This window comes from Ochotona princeps, chromosome 25, assembly GCF_030435755.1.
Source record: "Ochotona princeps isolate mOchPri1 chromosome 25, mOchPri1.hap1, whole genome shotgun sequence".
Lineage (NCBI taxonomy): Eukaryota > Metazoa > Chordata > Mammalia > Lagomorpha > Ochotonidae > Ochotona > Ochotona princeps.
Window position 1 is genome coordinate 26,757,548 of NC_080856.1, and position 21,401 is coordinate 26,778,948.

Sequence of the window (21,401 nt, forward strand, 5' to 3'; positions counted from 1 at the left end):
TAAGAGTGAGAGGCCTGGGGAGGTGGATGTGGGGGCAACTCTGTAATCTGCAAAGCAATGGGCAAACTGCAAGGGCCAGGCAGTACTAATCCATAAGAAGAGATGATAGCAGGAGATGGTGATGGTGTGTCTGGAGAGAAGAGTGTGACGATGAGTTTAGATGTAGAGATGAGGATTTCAGTATGGCACAGAGTAAACACAAGTGCTGCCTCCCCATGGCCACTTTCTCCAGGAGCTTCAACACAAAGTCTTATTGATCTTTAACTTGGTGACCCGCCTTTATGTGGGGTCCTTTGGCATGAATATTCTTTTTTTTTTTTTGTAGCCAATGCAATTTTATTTTCGTAGAACACCCTACAGGGAAGAATGCTGATAGGAAAATAAGCTACCCTTTCTCAGGATACTTCCTTGGATTTTAGTTCTGTTTTCCTCAAGACAACAAAACAATCCATTCTGCTCTAGTTGCTTTCATGTTGTTTTGATAGATTGTGTCTATTTCAAGAACCCACAGCTCACTCTGGACATCTGACAGGCTCACACCTGATTAATCTCTCTCTCTTTTCCGGGTCATCAATATTACTTGGGAGCAGTGGTCAAACCATATTGACACTTTGCAGACATTCTCTCCAGTGTCCAATTACCTTTCTGTCATGATACAATCGATGATGTGACAAGAGGGTTCTATGCTGTGCCAAGCAGCTTGGCACCAAAATGTCCCTGAGACAGTATATAGTAGATCATGTTTATGCCTCTTCTGGAAACTAGGTGAGACGTTCCCTTACATTGCCAACAGGTATTTTAAGCCGCCGGGCCTTAGACACAGTGGCATGCAAGATGGCCTTGTACATGAAGCTACCCTGCACCTGCTTGTACTAGAGTGAGCCTTCCTGACATGGCCTAGCCCATATCCCGAGGCGAATCTGTAATGAGGGAGAGCAGAAGCTCTGGCCTGGGCTGTTAACCCTGACCCATAGACTGCAAAGTAGTTACACTTCTGAAAGGGTTTAGCTGCTAGACTTTCCAGGGATATCTCGTAGGGAAGCAGCTTTCGGGTACATCAAATTGTCCAGTAAAATCCTGTCAAGTGAAGCATAAGGAAGAAAGCTCAAGGGGCTCTGCAACCATTCTGAAAACAACCCTGGCCCTACCCTGATACTGAAATACTTGCTTTGGGGGGTGAAATGGGATTAAAATTGAGTTTCTTCCCCTTTGCTTCTTTTACCCCCTTTTTTCTCTAGAGCAAAATTTAATAAAGATGGGCTTCGTGGGTGCCAAGAACATTCCCATTTACATATTTAAAAGGTAAGCGTATCAGTTGCTGTTCATTTTTAACAGGTTTTTTTTTTTAGTACTGTTTACATAGTTGAGAGGGATGCAAACCACGTGGGCCTTTGATTAGGGTGGGAAAGGTCAGGTACAGAAGAAGGTGGGTGGGACACATGTTTCAGATTTTTCTTTTTTTCTCCTGTGTCTGCAAGGGAGGTAGAGGAGGAGGCTCCTCTCCTTGCTGTTGAACTACATCAGCACCAAAGGATGAGGGACGGTCATTTGATGATGTCTTAGACACCCTGATGTAGGGAACACGGTTACAAGTGTATGACTTGAGTGGTTTTGATAGTTTTTGAGAAGTTGCTGGTTTCATTGCTCCCGGATTCAGAAAATCTTTCCAAGGTTTATTGGCTGAGAAAGTCCACCTTGGTGCATCCACAGACACAGGGACATGCTGCAAAGCTTGGCCGGGAGAGTGGTCCAACCTGTTCTGCTTTCTATTCTCTGACAAGACACTCATTGTCCTACTGGCCTAGATGAGCTGGCTGTCATGTCTCCATGTGTACAACTGGGAATGCTGCTCACTGCATAGGCGTCAGCAATTGAGGAGGCCCAGTCTTGATATAGGCACTCCAAGGTTGGATCACAGATCCTGTGATTTTTCCCTGTGGCCGGGGTCTGAGTCTAGTGGTACAGTTGGGGAGTTGCCCAAGAAACTTCACTGGGGTGACCTCAGACTTGATTCACATGTGTTTCAGCCACGGCATGGTCAAGCTTGTTGTCACCTGCACAGCCAATGTACGTACCAGTGGATGCAAGCTGCCTGCTCAGTTCTGCCCCCTGCTCCATACTCACACAGACCTGAACCTCAGGCATACCAATAGGTAACTTGATTTAGTCAGGGTGGCCTTCCAATAATCCCCACCAGACCCACCCCAATTCTGCTTTTGCAGGTGCCAACCTCTGTTTTGGCTTAACTTGACCCAGTCTGCATCCTACCTGGCTCTCCTGCACTGTCATGGGTGCTACAGCTTAACTCGCCCAACCCACACCCAGAGCTGGCCCTCACGTTTGCTGAGATGTACCATTGCCTTGTTGAGCCTGGCCTGCCACCAGCCTTGACTCTTACACTCACCAAAGGTATGTGCAGCTTAGCAGAGGAGTGCCCATAGGTCCCCCGCTAGGCCTGATCCCAGCCCCAGATTTTGTGCTTGCCAGATGATACTGTGGTCTAACCTGACATCACTTACACCTAGACTCGGCACCTGCCAGCTGGTCCTGTAGCCTAGCCCAGCTGGCCCATACCTATTCTGGCTTTCTCTCTCACCAGTTGGCCTCACTCTAGTCCCAGCTCTCACATTCATCCATGGAAGTAGTGACCCAGTAGCGGAGACCTGAAGGTTCCCTTGCAAGGTCCACTCCCAGCTCTGGGTCTTGTGTGTGCCAGCGGGTGCAGTGGCACTACTCCCCAGTCTCGGCATTCATGAGCAGGTGTTACAGCCTGGCTCAGCCTGGCCTGCCCCAGTCTGATTCTCACCAGAGGGTATAGCAGCCTAGGCCGGCCTGGCCCACCCCCAGACCTGGCTTTTACTTGACCCAGCGGCTGCCACAGCCTAGCCCACCTTAACCCAGCCTACCTCACACCCATTCTGACCTTTTATCCTTTGCACATGCATACATACAAGGGCAGGAATGCATGCTTATTTGTATGTCAACTGTTATTTTGGTGAATTTAACAACCTGTAGAATATTACTCATGATTGGCATGGGTAGTTCTCATAATATCACATTCCTCAACTATGTAAGAATAAGACCACTGAGAATTAAGATGATATTGTTAGCTCAAGTAGGATCCCTAAAGGCATAAATGCACAAACACATGTTCCAAGTGTTTAGATCAATGAGAAGAGCCTTGTGCTGCAAACATGGTTATAAGGCTGACAGTATGAGTGTTCTCAAAGGAGTCTGCCAGTTCCCTGGGAGATTTCCACTTCAGAGCTAAATAAATCAATAGTAGGTCCCTTTATGTTGCTGCTATTGAAAAGTATTTTTCCGCCTGCTGTTTCTAAAAGAACAACTTAATTTAAATATTGTTTCATTGTGCCACAGGATGCTCACTGTTGTTCCTTTTTAATTTTTAAACTATCTAAAATATTTTAATGGAACATGTCATGAAATATGATCATGGCAAAACATTCAGTTAATAAGCTATACACTGGGACAAGCCAGGCCCTGCACAAAGTTGTATACCCACGGTCCACTGGGTAATTATGATTAGTGTTTCTTTTGCAGAGTTTCTATTAATTGCTCAGGCAAGTATAAGAGTTATACTTTTAAATACATTCTTTGATTTACTTTTTCTATTTTTATCTTTATTCTTTATATGGTAGTATCTATTTCTGTATTTTCTTGAATAGTCTTACAGAGTTATACTTATCTAAATCTCTAATAATGAACATTTCTGTTGTTTAAGGGTTTATTTGGGCTTGTTTTAACTACCACAATAAAAGGAAAATAAAACATTAGGACACATGTTTTGTCATTGTTCAAGAGAACACAGATGGTAAAGAATCTAGGGGAAAAACTGTGATGGTAAAGTTTTGGTGGTGATTTCCAAATTATCCTTGAAACAGAGGCATCAGACTTGCTTTCCCAGCAAGAATGTATGAAGGAGCCTGTTTCCAGCTGCACTTCCAGCAACAGTACAAGAGCACAGCTCCTCTGGCGAGGTGCAGATCTCACAGCCTGTGCCACCATGAACTTCCCTGGAACCAAGCCTGATGCCATCCTCAGGCCCAGGCACTGCCAGCATCTCCACTTCACACATGAACACAGAGGAGCAGTGACATTTCCCAAGCTGGCTGAGTGTTGGGTTGGAGATACTAACATTGACTGACTCTTAACTACTTACACTATAGTGGTATTTCATACCCAAAGTTTTCTTTTCCAGAAAGAAGATGTCTTATGAATGTCTTCACTTTAACTTGCTATAGTTTTTGAATTTTTTGGAGGGAGGGAAGGAGAAAGAGAGAGGAGGGGGAGATAGATAGATAGAGTCAGTCTCCTTTATTTATTTGTTAACTTTTTGCATGGCCCCAACAGCTAACTCTGAAGCCAACAGAGCAGAACTCAGTTCAGGTCCCCCTATGTGGGTGACAAGGACATGGGCCCTCACCTGCTGTCTCCCAGGAGCTACATTAACAGGAAGCTGGAATTAGGAGCTCCAGTTGGGAATCTAGCCTAGGCTTTCTGATGCAGGAAGCAGGTGCCCTAACCACGACATATATGCTCCAAGATGGGAACAATGGGTTATATGTGATTTCTTGCTCCTGTGAGACCACCTATGTGGCTTTTTTTTTCATGAAAAGATCAGGCAGCATCTACATAGCACCTCTGAATTGGGAGAGAGTGGCTGAAACCTAATGTCCCTCGTGAAGTGTTTTTCTGCTTGAAAATGTGAAAACAGACCAGGACCTTGTCTCTGTGTCATCACAGAATAATTCCATACCACTCCCCCTGCCACTCGGTTGCTGGTAAATTGGGATTTAAACTGCCCTCTTCCTAAGAACTGATTCTCATTCTACGTGACATGACTGTATCTTAGCCCTGCCCCTGCCACAGGAGATGGTAGAAAGGGCAGTCTGTAGCCTTCTCCTTTTCCTTACCCAACGAGCAAAGCTTAAAACAAAGCCAGATTGACACTGCATCAGACACATCGGGTCACACTTGTCCTCCACAGGCTGCCTCCTCAGATCAAAACCTGAACTTGAGAAATACACCCCACAGCACACCACAGCGATGGGCCAGAGGATGGACACAGCCTGGTGGGGCTAAAGCTGGGAATTCACTCCATCGCCATTGTTGCTCCTACTGGAGGTAGGGCTCAGGAATGGGGAGGGAGGACTCACTCCTTCTATGTCAGGCCTGGAGAGGGTCCTGGCTTGGACTCGGATGGCTGAGCAGCATCAGGAGACGCTGAGACCCAGGAGCAGTGTCAGTGGGAGCTTGGTAGGACCTTGGGGGTCAGGCTCCTGCCTGGTGTCCTGAAGTGGCTGTTTCTAACTGCTATTACAAGTCTCTCTCAGTGGAGTATTTTCTGTTTGTTCCAGGTTGTCAGCCAAATCCTGCTAAAAACCACAGTCCGGTTTCTGGGCCACAGAGGCTGAATAAGGAGCTAGCTCTCCTCCCTAAGTACTTCAGCGAGCATCCCAGACGAGAAAGCTTGGGACAGCAGTGTCAGCAGTAGGCTGACAAGAAGGGCCATCAGGCATGCAGGGCAGTAGACTGGCGTTCTGAGAGGTCATTCTTGAGTACCTGTGAGGCTGTATTTTGAAGACCACCAGGTACCGCTGGGGGGCATCAATGGCTCAGCACAACAAAAACCATGACAGTAGAACTTGCTCAGCATGGGACGGTGCACTGTAGACATGTCTTCTCATTTCAGAGTATTCCCTATTTAAAACTTGTGTCTGCCATGTGATGTAAATATGTTCTAATGAAGAAACGGTCGAGCAGAACGTTTGTAACATTCTGAAAGTAGCTGAGCTGGCAGACAACAGAGCTAGGATTCAGAACCAGTTTACATTTAGAAAATAATTTGAGGGGTAGGCATTTCACTTAACAGGTAAGATGCCTGTGGTTCCTACTGGAGTTCCTAACGTTGGTTTCTAGCCTTAGCTCCTGACTCCAGCTCCATGCCAATGCAGATGCTGGGAGGCAACAGTGATGGCTCAATAACAGCTCCTTCCACTATGTGCCATACCTGGATTGTTCTTGCTACTGGCTCTAGCCCCAGCCCAGCCAAGGGCACTACAGCATGGAAACCAGCCATCTGAGAATGCTGTCTTCCCAGGTCTCTCAAATGGACTGAAACAAAAATGTTTATGGATCAACCCCAATCAACAAACTTGGAGAACAAATAAAAAGTGATTGAGAGAGAGAAAAAAAAAATAATCAAGAGCCTCATAAATGCGAGTAAAAATAGATATTTTCAAAGAAACTACACCCTGTTCACAGCATTATTCACAGTGACTTGGAACGTGGAAGCCATCCAAGTGTTCAGTGGTGGGTGAAATATGGTATATGCATACAATGGCAGACTATTCAATCTGAAACAAGAAAGAAAAGCTGACACACGCCACAAAATAACTGAACCATATTGACGACATTATGAAAAGTGAAAGAAACTAGTCACAAGAAGGTAAAACTGTAATTCTACTTTTGTGAGGCTTGAAAATAGAATGTTGGGACCAGGGGAGAGAGGAGTGGGAGGCATTCCTTAATGGGCACAGTTTCAGCTTTGCAAGACAAAAGAATTCTAGAGATGGATTGTGGTGGTGGCAGCTGTACTGGATAGCAAGTGCACTTAATTTCATTAAAGTATTCGATTGGAAATGTGTAAGGTAATACGTTTTATGTGATTTATACTTTAATATTTTAAAAAATAAGAAAAAAATAAAATCATGTTATAGGTAGCGTACATGCTAAAGACTGAGTAATAGCTAGGCATGAATCAATGTCGTTTGCCTTGGGATTGAATTGCTACCTACCACTTGTTTGCTGTGTGACTTGTGGAAACAACCTAGTGTCTCTCTCAGCTTAATTTCCTCTTTTGGATAAGGGGGTTCAAATGCACTGCTCTCATCCTAGGATCACTGAGGTGTTTAAATAATAGCACTTGTAATGGTGTGGGACCTCATCAAAACTCAAAACCAAAAAATGTTCACTATTATTTGAACCACACGAGGAATAGAAATGTGCATATCACTACTTCCTGAGAACTTTATGAGAAAAAGCAAATAAGGTTAGATCAATCTGTTTATGAATAACAAAATGCATGCTTACTTTCTACATATTCCAAAACATTCTGCAGCTAGTCCTTGGATAATAAATGATACAATCAAATATGAACTTCTGGTTTGGCAACAGGGAAGAGAATCTTTGGTAAAGTTCTCTCTGCTGCTAAACTGGACTGGACATACGTTATCTCTGGCCCAGGAAGAGAAAGGTCTCCAAACAAGCCAGCTGCATTGAGAGCCAGCCGCATAGCAGACAGCCAGTTAGTATTGGGTAGGCCTTCCTAATATGGAAGTGGGAAGAACTTACTTGGACTGTGCTAATGGCTTTTCATCTCACTTATATTTCCCACCATATATGTGCAAACAATGAATGCCATTTCTTCACTGATAATTCCATTCTGGAATTGCTAATTTCAGAAGTGATGATTTAGTCCATTGAATCAGACTGTGAGAGACCAGAAATTTTCCAGCGGCGGGCACTTAGCTGAGACCAAAGCTTGCTTAATTAGGATTCTGGCACTGTAGGTGGGAATATTTACTAGTGCTGTGAACAGTAAATCATAAATGTTAAATTACATTCAATCTCAGAAATAACTGTGCAAAACTTCTCACAGCATAGATAATCAGGCAATTATTGAGACAGTTAGAGGACTCGCAGGCCATGGCAGCTTTGTTCGAAGAGCCCATCATGCTCTCAGCTACAATCTCATTTACCCTAGCTCCTTTTTTATGCAATTTACTCTAACAAATACGAATATGAGCTCAGTGGATGTTTTAGAATTCTTAACATGTAAAAGGTGGTGTATTGTTTGAGCTTTACATGTTAAACCTACAAAAAGCTGCTTAAAATTCTAAACTTGCAAATCCTCAAAACAAAACAAAACAACAAAAACAAAAGGAAAAGCCATGGGAGAGCTCTTCCCTGTTCCTGATTTTGTGAAACAATTCTGGATGGAAAATTTGGAGATTTGGTTTAGCCATGTCTCTCTTCCTGGAATCCATGTAATTTTTAGAAAGTAATTTAAAATGGCCTGTGTTCCAATTTCCAGCTGCAATATAAGATGTGTAACGACTTAAGCTAGAGTTTTGCTCAATATTCAAACAATCATGAAAATGATATATTCTGCCAAAATCTTACATATTAACTTGGGACAGCTTACCCAGACCTTCACATGAATTCAGAATTTTTACTTATTTCTGTGTCACCAAGAAGAAAACCTAGAATGTTCAAGTGCCCACTTAGTGATAGAAAGCACAGGTGTACTATTTTGTACCCATTTTGGTCCCAGTCCATCCTAATCAAATGGGTCTTGGTGATTGAGGCAAAATTATTGCAAGAACCAAACTTTGGACAGAACACAAAATCTGAAAACATGGGATTTAATGGAACCCTGATTTTTGTTAATCTTTCCAGGATAGCAGTATGTGGTCACTGGATAAAGGTACTAGATTTTCTTTTTCTTTCATCTCTTAGCAATCTTTTGTGGTGATTCAGGAAGAAGTGAGTCACAGTGGTTGTGGTGGCACACTCCAGGCTGCCAGTGCAGTGCCCCTCACATCTCCTAACTGGGGAGGTGGCAGCTTCCTGCCTGCCCTGGATGGGAAACACTCCAAGACAATGCTGGCAAATAGTGCACACTGCCCACTGCCCTCGTGTCTGGGTCTCCCACACTGACAAAGCTCTTCTCCTTCCTGCCCCATGGGACAGGTGAGAAGCAGGGGCTTCTGTGGACCACTTGGGCTTGGGGCCTTTGGCAGAAGCATGGCTCTAGCACCTCTCTAAAGGAAGATGTAGTCAAGGACCTTCTGGTGACTGCTGATTTCAGAATTTTCCTATTAAAGCATGTTCCACAACACTTGCCATGGGTTTTGGAATCTGATTTCAAGCCTGCTGAACAGCTGGTGGAGAACAGGAAGGGTTTCATTTTCCAAGTTTGCATTCACATCTTAAGTTTCCTTTGGAATCACTAAGAAATGTTAACTAGAAATTGAAAAATATACTGCTTCTTTGGCCTTTTGGCTAAGTTCAAGGGTAGTGACCGAAAATAACTAGGTAACGCATCTTGCATACTTTATAAAAATACTTCATTTTCTCTATGCTGCAAATTTCTCACCAAGTCCACCAACCAAATGCATTCTCATGATATAGACAGGGGATCTATGTCTCAGGGAGGCTTCAAGCTATTTCTGCTCAGAGTTGGAAAGTCTGCACCCTGACACAGGGTCTTCCTGCTTGAAGCCAAGTGTGCTCCCACTGCTGCTGAGCAAGTGGAACATGTCCCTTGGAGCAACCTGGCGACTCCTTCCAGGTTGCAATGTTAACTCGGTTCCAGCCATTTGTGCATACCTTTTTCATAAGGCACATGTTCAACACATTTTCTTTAATATCCCCAGAGAATGTCTGTTGTGAGACATTAGAGAAACCTTACAGAAGCAAAGTAAGGATATTTCGGCTGCTACTCAGTGATGAGCGAAAAAGACATCAGCGATGACCAAGAATCCGGGTGATTGTGAAACATAATTCAATGAAAAGCCTGCCAGTGTACAGATGAAATAGGTATGTCCTACAGTATAGGTATGGCCTGCAGTAGGTCTTCTAAAATGAGATCTAGAGGGTAGACTGGGCAAGGCAGGTGGGTACAAGCATTAAGCTGAGATTCAGCATACTTTTCTCCCATACCAGAGGGTCTGGGGTCTAATCTTAGGATATTCATATCTCATACCAGTAGGAATTGGGTCTGGTCTTCGCCCTGCTCTTTATCGCTGTTTCCTGATCATGTAAACTCATGTACTGGGGTCCCTGGCACCCATTCCAGATTGGAATCCCCGGGCCCAGTCCTGCTGTTGTGTTTGGGGAGAGAACTAATAGATGGGAGATCTTGATAACTCTGCTTTTCAAAATGAAATTAATACACAAATCAGGTGTAGTTTCGAAATGTTTCAGAGGCAAACACCTTTCTCACAATTCTATATTTTTGGCCTATAACCCCACTGAGTTTAGACAGAGATGATTCATTCATACCTCAAAGTTAATAGTTTCAAAACCAAACCTATCACCCAGCCTCTCAGACACTTATTCTTTTTCCTGATATGTGTCTTTTCAACCACTCCATTTCTAGGTGCCCAGTGGTAGCCCTACTCTACTTTCCTATTGTGGTCCTCAACATCAGATTCTATAGATATTGTCTTACAGATATTTCAGATGTATACCCCCTTTTCCATACTCCTGCCATCCCTAACCTCAAGCCCTCAATGGTTTTTCTCTTGCCTCTCCTTTGCAGGCATATGTACCCAGGCTGGCCCTGCCAGCTCCCTGGGAGGAAGGGCAGCTCTGATATCACTGTGCTCACAGACCTAGCCTATCTGCGGTGCCTGTGTTCATTTCCAGGTCCCATTCCAGCTTCTGCACCTGTGGTTCCAGTGACTGGCTGAGCTCTTTCAAGCTTTTCCTCCAAGACCATCATGCAAGGAAGCATGTCCAGGCAAACTTCTCTTTGGAGCACGCCTCTTTCTCTAAGAATTTTCCTCACTTCTCTCTATACTATGTCAATTAGGCAAACCTTTTGTTTCTATTCACCCTGCCACATCCTGCATGTGTCCTGCGCTGTGCAGTGGCTGCATTTTGTTGTTGTCTCTGTGTGTTTTCCTTCAGTTAGTGTTTGGTCACGTTCTAGGGACCGTGGCATCCTCAGCCCTTGTGATGAATGGAATGATAGTACGTACAGTATAATTTCCTCTGCCTGTCATCCCTGGCTGTCCTCTGTCTGGGGCAAGAAAAAGTGAGCAGTGGTCGTGGCAGAACACTTATGCCTGGACAAGGAACCGGCTGGGACAGCGCTCAAAGTCAGCTTCCTGACTAGGCAGGATCAAGACAGAATAGACAAATGGATCACAGAGGGCAGTCTGCCTGGTTTGCTTCACAGCACATGGATGGTGAGAAATGACAACGACAGCTCTTCCGGCTCATGTCATTCCCTGCTTCGTCCCTAGTGCTTAGAAGAGTCCCTGACACTTAGATGCTTAATCAATATTAAATGAATGCTCGATTGAGCACAAAAGAATGAAAACTAAGCTTCAAAACCCAGATCCTTCCTGTTGACTTCCACCCTTTATACAGTGTGTCTGCCTGCCTATGTGTACATGTGCATAGATAGACCTTGCAAATAGAATTACAAATGGGCAATCCTGTTCTCTGTAGAATAAACCACAAGCAAAGGCTAGTGCTGTTTCTCGTCCAGCTGCCTGCTACCGTGGATGGGAAAGGTGCAGAAGACGGTCCACCCATGAGGGAAGAGTCAGACAGAAACCAGGCTCCTGCTGTCAGTCAGGTGCACTCCGGCTCTCGTGGTCTTTAGTAGAGTAAACCAACAGATGGGAGATCTTTCTCTCTCTCTCTCTCTGTCTCTCTCTCTCTCTCACTGCCATTTAAAATAAAGAGATCTTTACAAAAATGAAATTGTTGCAACGCATAGTATTGCTGATTCATTTCAGTTACTCAAAAGAAATGTGGGTTTTAGAAAATAAACAGACATTGTTAAATAGAATATATAGGAGGCCATTGGGTTGGACTGGATTTTTGTACTAGACCCAAAGACCAAAGAAAATTACAGTCGTTCATGCTGTGTTCCCAAGGCACTGAGCTGTAGTTAAACTATTCATCAGACTTTCTAAGATATCAAGTGAAAGATATACAAAGTCCAATACCCAAGCAACCCAGATTTGCCTGGTATGATAAGAAAATCTCCTCCTCTTTAACCCTTACAAAATTGCCACCTGAAACCAGCTCACGTGACTGGTTAGTTGTTTTCCCTCTGTTCTCTGTTTTTGCGCCATTACAAAGCCCACTGTTCTGCTGGTGCCCAGAGGGAACTCTCATTCGATTTTGTAGCATGGGCTGCTTTTGATTCATGAATTGCCAAAAGTCAATTAAATATGTATGCCCAATTTGTTGCAGTTTTGTCTTACGACAGCTTCCTATCTGAACATCATGTAATTGTACACTTTCAGAGTTAATTTTCACTTAACTGGTAGAATGAACTTGTCTTGAATTATCCTTGCCCTCCTGGTAGTACAGAGGCAGATGGAAGCACATGCTTTGGCACCTGAGGAACCCCAGGGCTGAACTCTCCAGGGGCAGGCATGCAATGTACAGAGCCACTGAGCACTCCTCAAACCACAGGACGGAGGCACAGAATCCCACACATCTGGAAGATACATACTTAGGTGTAGATTCTTTTTTTTTTTTTTTAATTTCCACCCTTCTTCATCATCTTCTTCTTTTTAGAAAAGGGAATGACAGCTGATTTTATCTTTAACCAATATTGACAAAGACCCATCCATTCACCGAAAGCAGGGCAAAAGCCAAGGGAGGGATGAACGAAACTTAAAATAGATCTTTTTTTGAAGCTGATTTGTATCAGAGTTACACACCATTCAATGAAGGGAAGGGTGCAGCCCAACACTCACTGGAGACAAAAGCAAAATATGGTCACCAGCTCCATTTTGGTTTGTTTTCTTTTGGTCAGAATAGTCAAAGCAAACATCACGGCAGGTGGTAGCGCTCCCCCAAGACATCATTTGCCGGGCACTGTCACTGCACACACATGTGCTTCCTGTCCTGGCCACCCGCTGTGTTCTTCCACAGCATATTTTATCATGCAAATCACTGTCTACAACACGGCTCATTATTTTCCTTTCTGAATAAAATATGAACACATCAATTATGTGACAGTCTGTTTCTGAATGCATACCCTTGCCACACTGACCTCTTTTGCTTTTACATTTTTCAGTATGCTCCTGACATTGGTCAGCTGGGTTAGTTTCAAACCTTCTTATCTATCATCAGATTTTTTTTTTCAGTACTTTTCAAACTTCCACCTCTGTCTAACTAGTTTGACTTAATGGCACACTCGCTGGAGGAGTGCCTGGTGGAGCAGATAGCAGACAACACTCACCATTGCTTGTAGTCCGCGTCACAGTTACAGTAGTACTTGGGGTCCGTGCAGTTGCGTTCAATGCCACAGGCACATTTCTGAATCCCAGGTCCGGAGCCTCCCCAGTAGTAGTGCTTCTCATTGGCTTTGCCAACCCACCACGTGTAAGGACTTCCATCTACAAGAAAAGGGAAGGGTCATTGAGAAACAAACCCGATGCAGTCACTATCAAGCCACACTGAAATTCATTCTCTTCAAGACACGTATCATTCTCTGAACACTGAAAAGTCCTTCACATCTCCTAAAAGTAAATTTATCTCAATGATAGAACATCTAATCAAAATCAGAGTAAATAGAATAAAACAACCAAAGGTGAAAAAAAACTGTCATGTTCATGAATTGAAATGAGCGATTCCATTCAAATGTCTACAGTATCCAAAGCAATTTACAGATTCAAAATACCAAGGACATGTCTCAGATCTAGAAAAAAAGGACCCTAAAATGTGTATGGAAACAGAAGAGAGCTCTTATATCTAAAGCTGTCATAAAAAGTAAAAATAAAAGCAGAGGTACCACAGTACCAGATATATAAAAAAACAGATTACAGGGCAGTTAAAATCAAAAGCACTGGTGCAAAAAACACACTTAGACCAAGGAACAGGTTAGAAACCCTTGGAATGAATCCATACATCTACAACCTGCTAATTTCTGACAAGGGAATTAAAAACGCTCCCTGGAGTGGAAAAAATTGGGTCTCTGCAAGTGGAATTATGAAATAAGATCCCCTTTTGATATCCTTTACAAAAACAGACTCACAATGGATCAAGGAACCTAAATCAAATTGCTAAAGGAAAACGTAAGGAAAATACGAAGCACAGGCAATCAGAGCAAACCTGGGCAAGTGAGATTCCATCCAACTACGACACTTCTCAGCAAACAGACAGCCTACAGAACGGGGGGGAGCAACTGCACACTATGTATATGATAAAGGAACAGTATCCAGAATCAACGAAGGGCTCAAGAAACTCACCACCAAAACAAAAACAAAAACAAAAACAGTCCAGGTAAGAGATGTGCCAAGGACTGAGCAGGTGTTTTTCAAATGGCCAACAGACACACACACAAATGTTCAGGATCACTAAGCAGCAGGGGAATGCAAATGAAAAACACAATGCGTTTCACTTCACCTTGGTTAGAACAGATAGCATCCAAACACTGAAACACAACAAACGCCAATGAGGATACGTGGGCATGCAATCCCCGTACGCTGCTGCTGGGAATGTAAACTCGTGCAACCACTGTGAAAGATGGCATAGAAAACCCTCAGAAATCTGGACAGAAACTGCGCACTTGCCACAGTGATTTCAAAGCTGAGAATTTACTCAAATGAGATGCGATCAGGAAAGAAGAGTTATCTGCACCCTTACTCTATAGATCAAGTCACAATAGTGAGATGATGGGATCCACCTAGGTGTCCAGTAATGGATGACTGATAAGGAGACTGTGGTATGTAAACATATATACGTATAAATGCATTGGACTATAATATAGATCTTTCTATCTCTCTCAGTATATTCCAGCCATGGATTACGGGCATCCAAAAGAACGAAATTCTGTCTTTCACAACAAAATGGATACAATTGGAGGATATTATGCTTAGTGAAGTAAGCCAGTCCCCCAAAGACAAATGCCATGTGTTTCTTTGATTTCTAGTAAGAAGCATAAAATCCCCCAAAGTGATGTGTATGGGTGAAGCTGACATACTGAGATCTGACTGTTATTTAGAACACTTGTCCACACTCCTGAGGAGCAATGGGTTTTCTACCTGCTCCTTGTTGAGTTGAATAGAGGATTAAGCTTGTGATTATGAAGTAAGTTTAAAGTCTGGCACTGTAAAACTTAAAAGTAAGAATGGAAGGTGGATAGAGGGTAAGAGTAAGGCAGGGTGGAAAAGACATAAATTACGTTTTTTTTTCTAAATATTTACTTATTTTTACTGGAAAATCAGATATTCAGAGAGAAGGAGAGACTGAGAAAATGATGTTCCACTGCTGGTTTAATCCACAAGTGGCCACAATGGCTGGAGCTGAGCTGATCCAAATCCAGGAGCCAGGAGCTTTCTGTGTCTTCCACATGGGTGTAGGGTCCCAAAGCTTTGGGCCATCGTCAACTGCTTTACCAGGACACAGTCAGGGAGCTGGAAGGGAAGTGCAGCAGCAGGGATATGAACTGGCACCCATATGGGATCCTTGCGCATGCAAGGCAAGGACTTTAGCCACGAGGCTACTGCACAGGATTCCAAATCTATTTCTTCTAATTTTTAAAAACATCTACAAAATCATTTTGATATTTCAGATGCTCTATTTGGGTAGCAGTCTCATAATAAATTTTAAAATTGCTTGCAAATATATTTTATTCCAATTGTTAGCATGACAACATTACTATCATTCCCAAGAGGGATACATTTAATACATTGGACTTGTTTTTCAAGATTTATTAATTTTGTTTGAAAGTTGGAGTGGGAGAGAGGCGAGGTGGTGGGGGAGTGAGAGAGAGGAGAGCGAGTGGAAAGAGAGACAGAAATCTTCAATCCACTAGTTCATTTCCTAGATGACTACAACAGTCAGCACTGGGCCAGCCTGCAGCCAGGAGCCTGGAGTTTCATCTGGCTCTCCCACATGGGTAGGAGGGACTCAAACACTTGAGCAATCTTATGCTGCTTTCCCCAGGTCAGTAGCAAAGAGCTGCCATAGAAGAGGAGCAGCCAGGACAGGAAAAGCACTTGTGTGCAGCTGCATGGGCTGCCAGTGCCACAGACGGCTTTACATCCTGCGTACAACACTGGTCCACAGATTGAACTTTTAACAGTACAAGTTTTGAGTATCATTTGGCTCCAATAGTCACAGAGATAGCAAAAGTCAGTCACTTGTATTTTGTTTCAAAATGCTACAGTTGTTCTTATTTTAGCAATGTAAGGTTTATACAGCTTCTTGGAGGATATTAAAAGATTTCCCTGCTGTCCTCAAATTTTGAATTATATAAAAGATTCTGAGGCTGAAGCTTATTATTCATATCATTTAAAAAGATTTATTTTTATGAATCAAGTTTTGGTTATGATGTTTCTAAAAACTTCAATAAATATTTCCAAACTTCAAAAAAAATTACAGTGAATAATAAACTAAAGAATTTCCACAGGGATATATACCTTTTTCCTCGGAAAAAAAAAAACCATTTTATATTTTAGCTTCTGTAATTTGGGAAGGGATTCAGTGACTCAGCCGTCCTGATGGAGTTAGACCCTGTGAAAGTGTAGGGCCTGATATTCAGTCACTTATTCACTCATTCAACCACCCGGCAAACATCCTTTGGCTTTCCATGATAAGATGTTCAATAGCGTGAGAGAGAAGCTGACAGAAGGAGAATGCCCAGCACAGCAAGTCTTGTGAATACAGAGAAGGGGGTGAGGGCTAAGAGGGTCATTCATGGTCATGAGGATGTGTTCCCAGAGGCTGAGCAGGTAGAGCAGACGTTAGCCAGGTCACCAAGGATGCAACAGAGTAAGGGCTGCTAGGCAAAGAAATCCTGAGAATGTGAAACACAGAAAAGAACCACTCCAGCTGTTGGAGTGGAGAGGGCTCTGGACCACAGGGAGAAGCCAGCTGACAGTAAGTGAGGACCACATCACACGTGTAAAAAGTTGTCAGGTTATTTTCATGGGTTTATGTGTGGTTTTCACGTTGAGTGACCCCCGATCCAAGAAGTTTTGACTGCAGCCTCAAAACAACGAGGGATCATCAAAAAAAATCCCAGCAGTGAATGAACACAGAGGAAGTCAGGAAGCACAGATAAATGTTCCTGTATTCATAGAGGAGGAAAAAAAAAATAGAGTCGTAGTAGAAATAGAAAGGAGGAAACAAAAGTCTTAGGAAGTATGGTTGACTTGGGACGCCTAGTAGGATCTGGGTGGGAGGGAAGTGGTCACGCAGAGCATGGGTTAATTACAGGCTTCTGGTTTGGGTGACCCAGGAGGATGGGGACTTCCTTCACTGGGGAGGGGAGCAGGTGGGAGGATGAGAAGTTGAGGCAACACCGAAGACAAGATGACAAGCTTGAATTGCAATAGGGAGTTGGCTGTGAATGTCTGCGTCTCCAAGTATTTTTCTGAACTGAGAATCTCACTTCTTAGAAACCATCAAGACAAACTAGGGGAAAAAAAAAAGTGGAAGTGGCAGAACGAAGTTGGAATTCTCAGGTTGTGGCAGCATTTTGAGAACAGAATGAGAAGGAGAGGCTCCCAGAGGAGTTGTGGAAGAAGGCATCCAGGAGGGGTGGAGGGAAAACAGGAGAAGGATTTCCAGAAGGCCAGAGCGGCCAGTGGGGCCAGATGGAAGGTGTTGAAATACGTTCTTTATTTCGACAGCTAGAAGGTCAGTGTAGACTTTGATGAGCAGGGTTTAGGTAAATGCTGGGAAGAAAAGCTTGGGGTGGCCGACAGGGATAGAAGGAGAGAAGGTCCTGACAACAAATGATTTTTCCTTAAAGTAACTTTTTCTTTTGGTGAAAGTTCTTAATGGGACATGTTCTCTCTTAAGAACTCGGTGTGGGCTTTGAGCAGTACTGTTAACTCTAAGAAAGGTGTTGGGTAGAAGACCTCTGGAATTCATCTCCTGGAACAGAGGTCCGTATGCCTGTTGGTTAAGCAAATGTCCATTTCCCCTCCTCCTAGCATCTGGGGACCACACTGCCCTTCTTTGCTTCTCTCATGGGACTCTTACTATCCAAGCCACTTCGTGGTTCCAGCAGGTATCCTACACTCTATATCCAGGCTCTGTGAAATGCTGTATTTTAGTCCCTCAGGGCATGGAGAGAGGGGCTCTTATTGGACTCCAGGATGGGTCCCAAGGGACAATCTGTAATGACATTCCGCTAGCCAGGGCAGGCAGGTACACGCTACTAACCCAGTGAGGGTAGCTTACCCCAGTATCCCAGTTTCCTTTCCCATCCCCAATATCCTTGTTAAATCACCATGCTTTAGTCTTCATCTAAAAAGTGCACTTAGCTGGGGAGACTCAAAGTTGACATTATTTTGGTTTTTCCTTACGGAAAAATAAGTTAAATGTAGCACAATAGGTTTTATTTAGCTGTTTCCACATCAACCACAAACAGAAAGCAGCCAACAAGAAAACATACCCAGCACAGGGAGAAGCCAATGTAGCCTTTGTTATTTGTGCTAATTTGGTTAAATTGCCATAACTAAAATAAATTATTAATTTGGTATATATGCAGCCAAGTTCAATTTACTTTGAGCAAATAATTGCCTTATTTCAGCACTGTGCTAATGAAGTGCTACCTTTTGCTTTACAAATCATTATTTACCTGTTAATTGGCTTTGGAAAAAAAAGCACTTGAAGATGATAAAAAAATGGAAAAAACTTTTTAAAAAACGCAAGAATATAAAATGATGAAAAAATAAATAATTTGATTTTGTAAGAGTTCAGGAATTTCTTTAACTTCAGAGTATGAAGATTTTCGCTAACTATATTAAGTAGATCTAATCATTGTAACAAGATTAGCTAATGATGAACTATATTCTGAGTTAACTAGAAGCCAAATTACCGGGGTAAGGCCTATTGAATTAAAGCAGCCCAATATGGATTGAATTAAATATAATTACTGTAGTGTAGTCATTTAAGATACAGTTTTATTAGGGTGAAGGGCTTATTATGAATTGAATGATTCAGCCAGAGGTAGGTGGAAAAAGGCTGCTTGCTTTCCAAGACTTGAACTCACAGAGCTGTGATTTTTGCTGATAATAAGTTGTTTGGGAAGCACATGAGCCAATGCATGGAGCCCCCTTGAAGGAGACGAGGTACAAGGCTGTGGTTTTCAAAATGTGCTCTTTAGCGCTTCTGGGATGCACACGGCTGCTTAGTAAGCTTCTTAAGCAAATAGCATTCTGGTACAGCCTAAGCCAAGTCCCGGTGGGGGCACTATGGTGTTCAATTAGTTCCCTTCCATCCACTTCTACAGGGTAGGAGAAACAGTAACACAAGTCCTCCTAGTCTCTGCAACTTCAAAGCATCCTTTAAAGCTTGATGAAACCTGGTCGTATCGTCTATACCACTACTAGCTCATCTACAGATTCAGTTAAAGGATCTCAGGGGAGTGCTTAGTCAAGACCAAAGACCAACTGCTGTGGTTACTGCCCCCGTGTGGCAGCCCATTTTCAACCAACCACAGGCTTGGCTCTCCTAGAGTTGTGGTGTTTTCCTTCCTTCCTTCCTTCCTGCCTTCCTCCCTCTCTCTCTCTCCCTTCTCTTTCTTTCTCTCTCACTTTTGAAACAAATTTGATCTTGCATATTCAGTGACATATGATGTCATGGAGACAGTAGTTGGCTACCATAGTGGTAGATGAACAATGTTACTACCGCACATAGGACAGGCTTGCTAAGTGACTCGCATGGGGCCGGGAATCTCCCACCCTGTCCTCCCTTCTAGCCTTACATTGCATTGCTGAATCTTTTTCCTCCACTTCATTACTAAATTTCAGCGGACCACCCTGATCAGATTGTCAACAATCCACGCTAAATTAGGCGTCATGATGATGTGATTGCAAAAGAGATCCTTAATCACGATGACGTCAACACTGTGCTGGCTTGAGGGCAGCCTTTCAAAGCCAAGGAGCTCAGCTAGAAGGAAGGTGCCATGTTCCAAGCAGGGCTGGAGAAGAGAGGCAATCTGGAGGTGCTGTGTCTACCATAGAATCTACAGATATGCAATAGTGTTGCCGCCAGCTAGGCCAGTAACGTGGACACGGTGAAGGATCTGGGGATGAGGCACCGACAGGGAGACCAGAGATGGTGGAAATGTCTCTCTCTAGCCTCTCTCCGAGGCCTCTTTTATTGCCTCCTCCCTTGACCCTTCACCTAGTTCTTGTTTATGCTTTTGCGCACCTAATTAGCAGAATATTGGCTACAGCTGAGTTCCATTAGACCAGGTGCTTTCAGCCCCAAGCCTATTCCCTGTAGTGCTCAGCTTAACCAGTGCTAACCAACTCCTTAGCCCACAACACAGTAGTTACACTTTGGAAGCTCACGGAGGCCCTTTGCCTTTTCCTTCAAAGCTGAATGTCTAGAAGTTACTGACCCTGACCCTCGCCCCCACTGGTTGTTTCTAGGGTTCTCTCCTTTGGTAGAGAGCGTCTCTGTTATGCAATGCGCAGTTTGTCATGTTGCCATTCTTCCGAGTAATGAAATGGACTCTGGCAGCATGACCACTGGGATCTTTGTAACCAGGGAGTGATTATTTCTGGTTTTATTTGTGTTTTCATGTCTACTCCTTGTGAAATGAGCAAGGGAAAGGGCTTCCAACTTAGCTAAGATTCACCCAAGGTTTTTGTAAGCCCTGTGAGACTTCTTGTCCCGTAAGAACAACACATGTAAAGTAAGAATCTCAGAACAGGAGCTAGAGACAAGCTCACCAGGGCCTTGCAGGGCTGTATCTGCCGATGAACCTGCCATGTGTCTGTCTGTGGGAAGGACAGTGGAAACTCTAGTCCGGCGGACACTTGGGAGGAGCTGTTGAGCACAGAGGCAGGAGCCTGGAGCCCCTTGGCTACCAATCCATGACCTCCTTTACTGGCTAAGGCATGAGGAGGTCCTAACGATGTTTGCTATAGTGATGACTCAATTTTATTTCCACATGTTTTTCAAATCAGGTGGTCATTCTAACCACTTTATTTCATTGATCTGAAATTTCATAGCCATGATTCTAATTTTATTATGTGTTATTATTTAAAGACTTAAAAAATTTAAAATCATTTATGTTGGCATGTTCATAAATCAACACAACACTCTATCATCTTCAACTCATTGTAGTTTTGAATAAGTCAGTCAACTTACCAAACTGGAGAGAAATATTGCCTTTGTTTTCCAACCATTTATTTCTTTGTTGCTCTGTTAACTTAGAGACTCAACAAAGAATGAGAAAAAAAAAGTCTGAAACCTAGGAATGTTAGGGCAATTTTTAAGTTCTAATATAAACATTCAATTTGATAGATAAAGGTGAACGTTTTTTTTCTCTGTGATTGAATGTCATCCAACTCATCTGATTAAGACTGAATAAAAATGAATGTGGTTGATTAGCTTCAGGTTGTACCTTTCAGAATTACATTGGGTTTTGCTATATTTTATTGATTTGAATTAGAGCTGAATTTAGAAATGTGGAAGCGAAGTTCATATCAAAGTGTACCTGAATGGAAGTGTTAATTAATTAAAAATTAATTTCGCTGCATAATACTTAAATTTATTTGATTGAAGTGAACTTATTAGATTTCAATCAAGGACTGGTTCCAGGGAGCAGAATTTGATGCAGTTGAATCAAATCCCTTTGAATCCTATTC

General features: G+C 43.1%; 1 protein-coding gene across 2 annotated transcripts in view; it reads right to left on the bottom strand.

The window, feature by feature from the left end:
- CNTNAP2 (contactin associated protein 2) overlaps nt 1-21,401 on the bottom strand; it is a 1,058,280-nt gene that overhangs the window by 394,318 nt on the left and 642,561 nt on the right. For both annotated transcript variants that reach the window (XM_058654907.1, XM_012930541.2), the window contains one exon: nt 13,022-13,178. In XM_058654907.1, coding sequence (XP_058510890.1) covers nt 13,022-13,178 — 157 coding nt within the window. The remainder of the gene's footprint in view (nt 1-13,021; nt 13,179-21,401) is intronic.